At 40.2% G+C, this 14,284-nt stretch overlaps 1 protein-coding gene across 1 annotated transcript in view; it reads left to right on the plus strand.

Moving 5' to 3' along the window:
* Window positions 1-13,324, plus strand: part of TSPAN14 (tetraspanin 14) — a 66,554-nt gene extending 53,230 nt beyond the window's left edge. The window contains exons 5-9 of the mRNA XM_081956004.1: window positions 4,124-4,294; window positions 5,311-5,436; window positions 7,324-7,368; window positions 9,614-9,733; window positions 12,310-13,324. Of these exons, the coding sequence (XP_081812130.1) occupies window positions 4,124-4,294; window positions 5,311-5,436; window positions 7,324-7,368; window positions 9,614-9,733; window positions 12,310-12,387 (540 nt within the window). The 3' untranslated portion in view covers window positions 12,388-13,324. The remainder of the gene's footprint in view (window positions 1-4,123; window positions 4,295-5,310; window positions 5,437-7,323; window positions 7,369-9,613; window positions 9,734-12,309) is intronic.
* Window positions 13,325-14,284: the final 960 nt, after the last annotated feature.

Genomic DNA, 14,284 nt, shown 5'->3' on the forward strand with positions numbered 1-14,284 from the left:
AGATGAGGAACGTGAGGGGGGACCCTGCCCCCCCACTGATGGCCTCCGGAATCATCGCTCGCCGCTGCTCCACGCCGTGGAAAACAGGTGCGCGCGCACAGCTCAGAAAATTACAGCCTCTGAGACTTTGTAACGGCGGGAACTTGTCACTCGCCCGGGCTTTTGCAGAAGCTTCCCTCCGAAGCCCGAGAGGAGGGAGGGGAGCGGGCGCCCGGCACACAGAAGAGCCGCATTAAAGGGTGTAAAGAGCCGCATGTGGCTCGCGAGCCACGGCTTGCCGACCACTGGCCTAGGTGATCATCGTTTCTTTAATTATTTCTTCCTCCATTTTATAGTTCAGTAAATAATTACATTTTTTAAAATCAATTTTTCATCTGCCCCATTAAAATTTTATCCAATGCTGTTTGTTCTTTATTTACACCCCATATTTTAAAATCTTTTTCGTATCTTGACTGAATCTGAAAATATGGCCACCAAGATAAGTCCATCCCCTGACTCTGCAGTTGTCTGGATTTAAGTTCACCCCTTTCATTTAAGGTATCTTTGTAACATACATTTTTTCCCAAATTTATAAGGTTTGGATATATTATTCCCTCTATTGAGGCGAGCCAGACTGGTATTTTCCTATATATGTTGTGATTTAAATGCGCTCCTCACATAATGCCTTGGAAATATTTATGCACCATATTTCTGTCATACCAAAGGAAAGCATGCCAGCCTAATTGCAAGTCATGCCCTTCTAGTAATAATAGTCTTTTGTGTTTCAAATTTACCCAATCTTTTAGTCAGGTGAGAGCTGAGGCCTGGTAATATAATTCCCAGTCTGGGAGTCCAACCCACCCTCGTTATTTCTAGAGTCCTGTAACAATTTAAATTTTATTCTTGATTTTTTACCTTGCAAAATATACTTCACAGTGATTTTATTCAGTTCATCAAAGAATTTATTTTCTAATTTTACCGGTATTGTTTGAAATAAGAAAAGTAATTTTGGTAATATTTTCATTTTTACAACTGCTATTCATCATAGATAACTGTACATCCTTCCACCTTTCCAAATCCACTTTAATTTGTTGAATCACCTTTGTATGATTATCCTCTTTGATTGTCCCACATCTTGCTGTTAGATAAATAGCAAGGTATTTAACCTTTTTTTGCTATCTGTAAGCCAATTTTCTTTCAATTCCTTTTTCTGTTTATCAGTGAGATTTTTAACTGATACCTTGGTTTTGTCTGTTTATTTTCTCCATACTCCAAAGGTGCTTTTTCAAAAGGCAACTGGACTTTCTGGTTCTTCCCTGTTTCGCTTCTCATCTATGAAGAAGAAGAATTGAAGAAGATTGAAACGTCTTCAAGGAAAAACAAAGTCCAGTTGCCTTTTGAAAAAGACCATTGGGACAATATCAACCAAGATACGGGAGGACAAAAGCCTTAATGAACCTTCTCCAACCTGTTGCTCTCCAGATGTGTCCCAGAATTCCTGCCCTAAATGTCAGAGATGGAGATACCATCAGTATCTCACCTTTGGGATAGCAAAGATAATATTCACTACGTGTGCAGTTGCATGTGAACCAGGGGAATATTTCACAAGGTAGGGAATATCAAAGAAGAGGCCTTCTTTTTGATAGGTAAAATGACTGGCCTATTGCTCTATGATGCAATACTTTTCTGTTGCATTTATCAACTTATTTATTTACTGCAATTTTATATCTTGGAAATTGCTGAAAGCGAAGAAAGCGAAATATAAATCCTAACTGTAACAATATTGCCTCTTTGGGATCCACATTAATTGGCCAATCAACCGCGAGGTAGAAGAAACAAAAAAGAATGGTGAGCAGCTTCAAAGGCCTCAGTTTCTCTCTTTGTTACCAATTCAGTTTGTCTCCTGGCTCAAATCAATCAGACATATGCGTTATTACAGACCTGCTCCCATTTTTTTCAAAGAAGCAATTTTCTCTATCTAGCTTTCCTTGTTGTCAAAGGCTGTGAATTATGGCACGATACTTTAATAGATTTTGAAGATTGCTACAAGCAAAGTATGGGGTGTTAGTTGATGCCACCGTCCAGGAGGTTTTGCTGGGGTGGAGAGGTCATGGCAAGTTTTTATTTTCCTTGTGAAAATAGATAGATGCCTTTTTTCTGCAGCAAAAGTCTTGATTTTTTTCAAGGATTTTCAGACATTTGTCTTTGGGGGAACCTTTTCCATCTATAAAATCCAGAGCCAAACTAAAAAATTCTCTTAAAAAATAATGGGGAACAGCCAAAATATATCACAGTTGGGGATTATCTACACCCTCATTTAATTGGAGCAGTTTGATCCTTTCCATGTGGTTGGCCAATTCCATGGAATAATCTTCCCATTAAATTGCTGATGACCTTTCCAGAGGACTGGAAAAGAGCTGATGTGGTTCCCAGCTTCCAAAAAGGAAAAAAAATCAGACCCAGGATAGATTAGTCTGTACTAATCAACCTAACATCAATACCAGGGAAAATACTGGAAAGATAATTAAAAAACAGATCTGTCAACACCTAGAAATGTGTAAAGTAATAACTAGCAACCAGCACGGATTTGTTAAAAATAGATCATGCCAAACCAGTTTTATTTCATTTTTCAACATAGTGCCTAAATTAGTAGACCAGCAAATTACTGTGGACATAATATACTTAGATTTTAGCAAGGCATTCGACAAACTCGACCACATCCTACTTCTTTGTAAGCTAGAAAAAAGTGGGATAGATAGCTTCACCACCAGATGGATTCGCAACTGGCTGACAAACAGTACTCATTGTGTACTCCTTAATGGGTCTAAGCATACATGGAGAGAACTAAACAGTGGGGTAGCACAAGGTTTCGTCTTAGGCCCAGTACTCTTCAATACATCAATGACTTAGATGAGGGAATAGAAGGGGAACTTACTAAATTTGCAGATGATACTAAGATGGCAGGAATAGCTAACACCCTAGAAGATAGGCTCAAGATCCAGATGGATCTTGACAGACTTGAACCCTGGACCCATTCTAACAAAATGAAATTCAATGTAGAGAAAAATAAAGCCCTACGCTTAGGGAGAGAAAAACCAAAAGTACAAACACAAACTGGGTGAAACCAGGCTTAATAGCAGTGACTGTGAGAGGGATCTTAGAATTTTAGTGGACAACCAACTAAATATGAGTCAGCAGTGTGCAGTGGCAGCCAAAAAAGCCAATGCAATCCTAAATTGCATTAACAGAGGGATACAAACAAGATCAAATGAGGTATTAATGCCACTCTATAAAGCCCTAGTAAGACCACACCTAGAGTACTGCATGCAGTTTTGGTCACCACACTATAAAAATATGTGGAGACTCTAGAAAGAGTGCAGAGAAGAGCAACCAGGATGATTAGGGGACTAAAACATATGAAGAATGGTTACAGGAACTGGGCATGACTCGTCTAGTGAAGAGAAAGACCAGGGGAGACAGTGTTCTAATATTTGAGGGGCTGCCACAGAAAGGAGAAGGTCAAGCCATTTTCAAAATCACCCGAAAGCCCGACAAGGAATAATGGATGGAAACTGACCAAGAAGGGATTTAACCTAGAAACAAGGAACTTTCTGACAGAACAATCAACCAATGGAACAGCTTGCATTCAGACGTTGTGGGAGCTTCATCACTTGAGACTTTCAAGGATATTTGACTGCCATTTGTCAGAAATTGTGTAGGGTCTCCTGCTTGGGTGGTGGTGGGTTGGACTAGATGAGCTACAAGATCCCTTCCAACTCTGTTAATCTGTTAAATCTCCTAAAGATCATCTTGAATTCCCTGGAGCACTGTTGAAATCCAACTGGCTCCCAATAAAGGAGAATATTTGTAGCTCAGAGTTGAAATGAGGGATCCTTGGTGCTCTTTGAGCTTGGTTGTCTTCTTGCAGACGTTTCATGACCCAAACTAGGTAAACTAGTTGATGTTCATGATGATGACTAGCACTGATGATGTTACCTAGTTTGGGTCATGAAACATCTGCAACCAAGTTCAGAGAGCACCAAGAATCCCTCAACTGGCCTTCTGTTTTTGATGGAAGCATTCTTCCCCTTCCTAAAATTGGTTGTCTCTTTTTCTCTCTCCATCCCTTCTTTCTTTGCTGTAGTTCTGTGGGACCATTGTGCTTATTTTCATTCTGGAGTTGGCCTTGGCTGTTCTGGCATTCTTGTTCCAGGACTGGGTGAAAGACCGAGTAGAAACTTTCTTCAAAAACAACATTAAGGCCTACAGAGATGACATTGACTTGCAGAACCTCATTGATTCATTGCAAAAAATGGTAGGTTGTTGGGTTAACTGTGGTTGATCTACATCACATTTTGTTTTAAATTAAATTAAATTATTACATCCTTGAGTTGCAAATATAATGAAGCCTACCCATTATAGTCATAAGTTGTGATGGTCATAAAACAGTCACATGATTTTAAAATCTTTACAGAGATCATTAAGCAAACAAAGTGGTGCTAAGTGAATGCTGCAGTGGTTTAGCCAAAACCCATTGTGTGCAAGAGTGCGGTTTTGCCGAAAACTGGAAGGAAGTCCAAAATTGGAAGGAAGACAAAACCATCACAACATGGGGTCATGTGACCAGGAGACACTACAAATGACCAAAAATATGGCTATGTGCCAAGTATCTGAAGTGTGACCATGTTATTATGGTGGCAGGGCGACTCTTGAAATTTGGATCCAGGTCATAAGTCCCATTTTTCTGGTGGGTCATACTACCAGAAGAAAGGTTTTACACACAGACAAGAAAAACCAAAGACACAAGTACAGATTACTCAAAAACAGTAACTGTGAGAGGGACCTGGGAGTCCTAGTGAACAATCACTTAAACATGAGCCAGCCATGTGCAGCAGCAACCAAAAAAGCTAATAGTCCTTGGTTGTATAATCAGAGGTAGAGAATCAAAATCATGTGCAGTATTAGTACCACTTAATAAATCCTAACAGTGATGACAATTAACCAGTGGAACAGCTTGCCTTCAAAAGTTGCAGGTGCTTCAACACTGGAGGCTTTTAAGAAAAGATTGGACAGCCACCTGTTTGAAATGGTACAGGGTCTCCTGCTTGATCAGGGAGCTGGACTAGAAGACCTCCATGGTCCCTTCCAGCTGTATTCTGATTCATTGCTTTTCCTAGGATGCTATGTTGATTTTGTTGTCTAGGCTTCTGCTCTGGAATGCTGTTCTAAAGCAATCTGATGTTGCTTACTTTCTTCATGTTCTCTCTCTGTAGTTGTTGTGCATATCAGATGCTCAAATGCATTTTCTTTCTTTTGTTTCCTCTCTTGCAGAACCAATGTTGTGGTGCTCAGAGTCCAAACGATTGGAACCTCAACATTTATTTCAACTGTAGCAGTTCGAGCAAAAGTCGGGAAAGATGCGGAGTCCCCTTTTCCTGTTGTATCCCAGATCCTGCAGTGAGCTACTTCCTGTCTCCTTGCCCCAATTTATTCTCCAAAGCACCTGAAGGCAAGACAAGACACAACGGATAGAAACTAATCAAGGAGAGAAGCAACCTAGAACTAAGGAGAAATTTCCTGACAGTGAGAACAATGAATCAGTGGAACAACTTGCCTCCAGAAGTTGTGGGTGCTCCAGCATTGAAAGTTTTGAAAGACAGATTGGACAACCGTTTTTCTGGAATGGTATAGGGTTTCCTGCCTAAGCAAGGTGTTTCATGGAGAGAAGGACTAGAAGACCTTCAATAGTCAAATCTGAACCCTTGATCAGGCAGGAAACCCTATCCCATTTCAGACAAATGGTTGTCCAATCTCTTTTTAAAACCTCCAGTGATGGAGCATCCACAACTTCTGGAGGAAACTTCTGTTCCACTTATTCATTTCACTGTCAGGAAATTTCTCCTTAGTTTCCATCCATTGATTGTTGTCCTGCTTTCAGATGCTTTGGAAAATAGGTTGACCTCCTCTCCTTTGTGCCAACCCCTCAGATATTGGAGCACTGTTATCATGTCCTCTCTGGTCCTTCTTTTCATTAGACAAGACCTAACCAATTCCTGCAACCATTCTTCATAAATTTTATCCTCCCATCCCCTAATCATCTTTGTTGTTCTCTCTCCGAATTTTTCTAGGGTCTCAACAGCTTTTCTCTAATCAAAGAAGTCAATTTAGCTATTTCAGCAAATTCCACCATCTTCACCAACCATTCCTCTATTGTGGACAATACCAAATCTATCTTTGTGCATACAGTAACTTTGTTGTGATTATCATATATAAAAACAAAGTTTCATTACTTTTTTTACACGGATTGTCCATCAGTCCCAAGAGGAAGACTTCTGGCCTCAATTACATATTAATCATTAAAATCTTCTGATAGTATATATCAAAATCCAGAATTTTACAGGTTTTTTTACACATTCACCAAATAGTGACAAAATATCCCTTCACATTGTCAACATAAATTTGATGCACATTTATACATTCTAGACCCGTGATGGCAAACCTATGGCACATGTGCCACAGATGGTATGCAGAGCCATTTCTGAGGGCACGGGGTGTTGCCCTGTCAGCTCCAGCACACATGCGCACGCTAGCCAGCTGATTTTCGGCCTTGATTTTTGGCCATTTTCTGCCCTCAGGGAAGCCTCTGGAGGGCGAAAAATAGCCCAACTCACAAGCCAGAAGTTTGGGAATGGACTTCTGGTTTGCACGCTGGGCTGTTTTTCGCCCTCCAGAGGCTTCAGGAGTTAGAAAAACATCCCAACATGTCTCCTGGAAGTCTGGAAGCTTCAGTGAGTCTTGTGTGCATGCGCAGAGTGTGTGTTTTAGCTCTCTTTATCATACATTCTTTTACTTGTTCCTTATCCGTATTTTTTAAATCAAAAAATCCGCAAATGACAAAGTAATACATTGAAAATAAATGGATGCTACATCATCATTTTTCAGGAACACTTCGCATGTTTCAGCTTTGGTCTCTGGCATAAGAATTGATCATGCCACATGCGTAAAAGGCTGATTTATAGAATTGCCCACAACTGCCCGTAGCTCTTGCCACATACCTATGCTGCAAAGGGTTAGGGTTAGCATTGGTCGCAGATGGCCAACTGGGCATTGTGTACAGATGCTCGTCACATCTGTTGATTGATTCATCCCACGTCCTGTTCTGTGCTTTGCTGTTTGAGGGCTCCCTAGTCAGAATGTTAACATTTGCAGATGTATGAATGCAACAACTGTACAGCCATCTACGAATGACCGAAGTGGATGTTCCCTTATTTGCAGTGCCAGAGAAGCCTGTTTGATGCTTAAACTTTTTACCAGATTGATCCTCCTTTTCTTCTCTCTCTTCAGCAAAATGTGGTGAATACCCAGTGTGGCTACGATGTTAGAAATATGGTGAGTATTTCTTAATTCTCCCTTCCCTCATTTCTCACATCCTTTCACCATCCCAGTGTTCTGTAGAACAGTGGCCCACAAACTTTTGGGGGCTGGGGACTGATTCCTTGGAGTGAGGGTTTTTCTGTGGACCGGAGTGGGCATGGTTTCGTATGCTGCCTATGTCCCACAGATGAGGCTTTGCTTGTTTGCACGGACTAGCCTGCCACGGACTGGTGCTAGTTCATGGATTGGGAACCCCTATTGTAGAAGAAAGAGGATCTTGGGGAAAAATGGAATAAAGCAAATGATTACCGGTAGCTGGTTAAACATGTTAATTCCAATATAGGAAAGGCATTGATTTCATTTTTGCACTTTCATTTTGGTAGCCTTTTCCAAACCACCAGCAGCTTGGCCAATGGATAGATCTTTCAGTCATTTGGGTTCAGCACAGACTTAAGTAGCAATAGCAGACTTTTATATTGCTTCACGGTGCTTTGTAAACCGCTCTCGAAGCGGTTTACAGAGTTAGCCTCTTTTCCCCAACAATCTGGGTCCTCATTTTACCAACCTCAGAAGGATGGAAGGCTGAGTCAATCTTGAGCCTAGTGAGATTTGAACTGCCGAATTACAGGCAGCCGGCAGGCAGCAGAAGTAGCCTGCAGTACTACATTCTAACCACTGAGCCACTGTGGCTCTAAAGCACAGAATACTTCTTACCTCCCTGCTGGTGTGGTGTGGTTCTTTGTACAGCTGGTGAACTGAAGCAGCATCAGAGGCCTGTAGTGTTTTAACAGATTTGTTCCTTGAACCTTGTGATTCTCGGAACTGGGATATATCGCTATTTTGGATGTCTTATAGGGATCAAGCAAACTTTCAGAATGCTGCCTAATTTTGAGAAATACACAATAGGTTTTTTGTCTTGTCCCTTATGGATTGATGGGAAGCATTTTCCTCCAGCTCCTCTTTATTTATCATGACAAGCTGGCATGGTGCCTAGTTAAATCCCACACCAAAATCCAATTGTTCTCAGTCTTGCTTTCTGTCTGGCAACCACCAATTTTCTTTCTACTGTTTGGGTTTTGCAGGATGGTTTCGTTGAGTCAAAAAATATTTAGGGTGATGATGTTGATGGAAGAAAGAGACGCTCTCCAAGGTTGCGCAAAGAAATGTCTGCTTGGATGGTTATTTGTGTCCACATCTGTTCAGTTCAATTCAGTTCATTTCTGGCTATCTGATAGATTGTTGGTAACAGTTTGGAGGAGTTTTGCTGAGTAACACACATATCCATCGTGTTGATGACTCTTGCTGAGCAAAGGGCCCAAATATGAGGTTTACTTGGCTAAAACTAGCTTTTGTAGGAAAACCATTGTAAGCATTTTATTAAGCAAAGCAGATTGTTTCTTGTTCTTGTTGTTTGAGTATTCTTTTTATTGGAAAAAAATATGAATGTCACCACATTGGTTGGTTGTTTCACATCCAGGTAGTACAGTTAATTCTCAACACAGTCCTTCATTTAGCGATCATTTGAAGTTGCAACAGGGCTGAAAAAGATAACTTACAATCGGTCCTCAGACTTACAACCATGTCAGCATCCCTGTGGTCACATGATCAAAATCCAGGTGATGGCAACTGGCGTGTATATATGATGGTTGTAGCATCCCAGGTCACGTGATTGGATTGGTCTTTGCAAACTTCCCAACTGTCTTCTGACAAGCAAAGTGAATGAGGGAAGCCAGATTCACTTAATAAGTTCATGTTTCACCTAAGTGCAGTGATTTGCTTAACAGCCATGGCAAAAATGGTTGTGAAATCTCACTTAACAATTGCCTTGCTTAACAATGAAAATTCTGATCCCAATTATGGTCATAAGTCAAGGACTACCTGTATTTTTGGCAACGTTACAGACATGGTTTGCCATTGTCGTCTTCAGGAATTTTTCAACCAACCAACCAACCAATCAACCTACTAACCTACTAACCAACCAACTTACCTACATACCTACCTACCTTCCTATCTACCAACCACCCTACCACCTAACAACCAAACACCCTACCAACCAACCAGTCAACCCAGCAACTACCTACCAACCAACCAATCAACTAATCAACTTACCTACCTCCTAACAACCAACCAACCAACAAAAATAATCTAAATAAATAAAACAAAAACTTCTCTTGTTCTGGAATTTGTTTGGTGAGTCTCCATCCAAGTACTAATCTTCCTTTGGGTCCTCCATCTCACTCATCTCCTTTTCTTCTTCTAGTCTTTATCAATTTGGGAGGAACGAATCTTCACAAGGGGCTGCATTGCTGCCCTGGAAGCCTGGCTGCCCAGAAATATTTATATCGTTGCAGGAGTCTTCGTTGCAATTTCATTATTGCAGGTGAGTGACTGCAGGCTACATATTTAAAGCATTTCCCAACTTGCCAAGGATTGACCCTCATTCCCTTCATCTGTAAGAGACGGCCTGCAACACATTTCATTACAAATGAGTTTGAGCTGAAAACTTCACAGTGTGTTTTGTGGGCCAAATGGGCTTGCCGGGGGGCGGGATCATTTTCTAACATTATTTTGAGAATAAAAGAAGCCTTGGAAAGAGAACTTGATGTGAAGTTTTGTCCTGAACACGGAACGATTGTCCAGAACAATTGTAGAACAATACCTTTGAGCACCACTGCAATTTGTGTATTTCTTATAGAGGGGCACCAAGTTAGAGACGTAATAATGTCATTCAAAGATGCTGAGCTTTATCTAAAGTGGAGTGCAATGTAGAATGAGGAAGTATACCGCTCTTCCTTTTTTTATACTGCCACTCTTTTGCTACTGATGAATTCTTGGCCATAGTAAAGGCCAGGTTGAAAGAACTGAGCTGCATGATGCTTTGGAAAACTTTCATATATTAGACTGCAAAGGCTAAAACCTTTTCTAGAGATATGACTGTGTAAAAATCCACAGATTTCAATTATTTCAATAACAGAAGAGGTTTCTTTTCATAGCTTCTGGGTGACTGAGCTTTTGGTTTACATTTTTGTTTTTAAATATCTCAGCTTTCCCAGACAAAGACTGCAGAGAGTTAGTTAGCTGAATCCCATTGTTAGGTAAGGTAAAGGTAAAGGTTCCCCTCACACATATGTGCTAGTCGTTCCCGACTTTAAGGGGTGGTGTTCATCTCTGTTTCAAAACCAAAGAGCTGTCTGAAGACATCTCTGTGGTTAGGAGACTTCCACGTGGCCGTCATGACTAAACGCCAAAGGTTGGCAGAACGCTGTTACCTTCCCACCAAAAGTGGTTCCTATTTTTCTACTTGCATTTTTACTTGCTTTTGAACTGCTAGGTTGGCAGAAGCTGGGACAAGTAACGGGAGCTCACTCCGTTACGCAGTGCTAGGAATTCAAACCTCCGAACCGCCGACCTTTCTGATCGACAAACTCAGCATCTTAGCCACTGAGCCCTTATAAATATTAGGAGTTACCCATAAATTGTGAAGATTTGTCATACGGTAGACTAAAGTCTCTGTCTCTCTAAACCTGGGATTGCAAATGTTTGCAGGGAAATTGAATTGCAGCATAGAAATTGACAAAACCATTCTATACCTTTTTGAGCAATATATCCATTTATTAATGGACAGTTATTAAAGCAGTGGTTGTTTAAACATCTGCCGTTTTCCTTACCTGTTCCTACTTCACTTTTCATTGTTAGATTATTTAAATAGTCCCCTCAACCATAATAATTGACTAAATGCCCCTTTAATATTCCATTATTGAACACAGAGAAGGTTTCAAGGTTTTTCTGATCTTACTAGAAGTGTTTTGAGCTCAGAATATTTCTGGTGGGGTTAAAACATCCTGCTTGAGGTTTGAAAACAGGTTATTCGGAATTTGGCTTGTTTTGCACACATTTGTAACAAGCCCTGTCCAGAAGGCATCTCTCAATTCTTCAATTCTATTTCATACCTATCACAGTCCCTCCTTTCATCTCTAAAAGCTTGAGAAGAAGAGAGCAGAGGAGTATGGAAACACACCACTGTATCATTTAAAGTTGGAGAGATATCATCACCAGTTTCAGAACTATCAGGGCAGAGGTTCAGCCAGAAGGTCTTTCTTTAGAACCTGGTCCCAAAGGTGCTTTTTCCCCCCCAAAAAAGGCAGCTGGACTTTATTGTTTTTTTCTCCTTTGAAAATGTTTCGCTTCTCATCCAAGAAGTTTCTTCAATTCTCAGGAAGCTTCTTGGATGAGAAGTGAAATGTTTAAAAATTGGAAAGTCAAATTGTCTTTTGAAAAAAAAACCCCACCTTTGGGATAACCATGAAGAACAGCCATAGACCTTTAGAATCTGACACCCATTATTTTCTATTTTTTAACCCAGTTGAAATGGGGTGTTTGAAAGTGGAACATTTTGAATTCAAATCACTTTATGTGCCATGAAACAACATGAAATATCAATTATGTGCCATCAGGTCTGTGTTGACTCTTAGCAACCACATAGACAGATTTTTTACATCAGCGGCCACTAAACCTTTGGGCACCAGTTCCATGGAGAGAGGATGGGACTGCACTTGTTTCTGGCATGCCATGGATCAGTGCTGGTCCTAGACTCCTGTTCTACATGACAATCTGCCCCTAGCTTGATCCTTCAGATCTTCTGTAGTGCACCCATCACCACTGAAACAGATTCCGTCCACCCTCCTCCTCCTCCTCCTCCTCCTCCTCCTCCTCCTTGTTCCTCTTCCTCCTTCCACTTTTCCAAGCATCAGAGCCTTCTCCAGAAAACTAGATCTTTGCCTAATGTCTACAAGGTAGGATAATTTTAGCCTGGTCATTTATGCCTTGTGGACATGAAAGATCCAATGAGATAATATTGGTTTCTATTGTTATTTGGAGAAATATGTGAAATCAGTTATCTACTCTAAATTGGATTTCTCTCTCTCTCTCTCTCCCCCACCCCCCATTTTTCATTAGATATTTGGGATTTTCCTGGCTAAGACACTGATTTCTGATATTGATGCAGTGAAGTCCGGCTTTTATTTCCCAAGATAAAAACTATCCACAAAGACCAATCGATCTTCATTCTTTGTACCACAATTGTAAAGGGAAACGAAAGGAAGTCCGAGGCTTAGAAAACATTGAGTTCACCTAGAACGTAAAGCCGCTATATGTTTTTGGTTAAAATGCTGGATGAAATCTTGCTCTGATTTTTGTGAATTGTTTTTCAACATTGTTTTGTTTGAAGGAGACAGATTCACCTCCAGCCTTTTTCTGCACGCTGATGAGTGAAGACCAGGGCGTGCAACATCAACCGCCTTTTAGTGATGTCTGTATCAGGACCACTGTCTCTATTTTCTTTTTTCCTGCTTCCTTTTTCTTTACAGTATTTTGAAGTTAGAAAGTTACATTCCAAATGTTTCAGTGCCTAGAAAAAAAAAAGAAGTTGCACGATGCCAAATAATTCTATCTTAAGAATGTGGAGATGAGAGAGGAAGGCCTGCAAGATTATGCTGATACTAAAAACACGTTCAGGGAATGTTAAGCATGTTGACAAATGGAAGTATATTGTTTGTGAGTTTTTACATGGAAGCCATGTTTGTAGAGTTGTATGGGTGGGTGAAATGAAGGATTCCTGCTCTTTCTTAACCCTTTGGTTGGACCTCATGCGTAGAGAAGATGGGCGTTTTCCTCCTGTGGAACAGATCCAATGAATCCATTTGAGATGCTACGAGATCTGGAGAAGACACTGGCTTTGCTTCAGTAGGAACTCTCATCAGATTGAAAATCTTTACCTGTGGATTTATAAAAACAAAAAAAACAAATGGTATTCTTTTCATTCTCTGGTGTCAAGACTGGATTCTCATGTCATTTCTTTATTTTAGACTTTTGTAAAATTGGTCTAGTTATTTATATTGGTTTGGAAAAAGGAATGTGCTATTCTACAGCATAGCTAACATTGCAGGAAGTGGTTACACATGATATAAAATCACATCCGCTGACTGTTATTGCTAAATTTGATGGTATATTTCTAAAAAAATTAGTCACAAGTAGATCTAAAATATGTTCTATTTCCCTCCCTCTCTATGGTAGCCTTTAAAACTGCTTTTCCTAAATATTAAGGAAGAATTGAATGTATTTAAACATTTACATGCGTTGACAGGAGAAAACAACACTGAATGCCTATCCACTTTTCTTCTGTGGATAGTGGGAGTATTTAGACTTATTGGACATTACTTCCACCTGAAAAAAGGGTCTAGAACACAACTTTGGAGCTTGGAACACATAAGCCATGCATGATCTCTTCAGCGGCTTGTTTAATCTCATGTTTACCACTTCTCTGAAAGCTGAACTCCTATAAAAACTGAAAAGCCTTCAGATATGGAAGCTGTGTCATCCTGCCCAGTCTATTATAAATTAAACAGGAGTTTAATTTTCTGTGGTCCTTCAGATTTTACTGAACTAGCTTTTCCAAGAACTTTGGAGAAGGTAGCCCAGTGGGGCTTGTAGCCCAACAACAGGGCATCTTCTAATAATGGTCAAAGCCAATTTAGAAGACAGTGCTCTGGCACATACCAGACAAAAGTTTTGTTTTTTGAAAATGTGAAGAATACAGTTGAGTGTTAGTCTTATGGAACGTGCACTATTTTCCCCAGGAAACCAATCTGTGATTGGCACAGGAATTGATGACCGGAGCCTTTACACCTTAGAGGGTTCTTCAGTAATTTCAGTTTATATTCCTCTAAAATACAGCTTTGGCGCAAAGTAGTCAATTATGTATTTCAGGGATTATGAGAATAATTTCACAGTACATCATTTAGCCAAATGTTATAATCCTATGTACACTTACTTGGGAGAAAATCTTATTAACTAGACCTATTTCCATATGGGTATTTAGAGGTTTACACTGGACATGAAACACTTTGAATACTTTAAGAAAATGTTTAAGCTT

Source organism: Natrix helvetica (genome assembly GCF_964273705.1).
Source record: "Natrix helvetica genome assembly, chromosome: 5".
NCBI classification, from domain to species: domain Eukaryota; kingdom Metazoa; phylum Chordata; class Lepidosauria; order Squamata; family Natricidae; genus Natrix; species Natrix helvetica.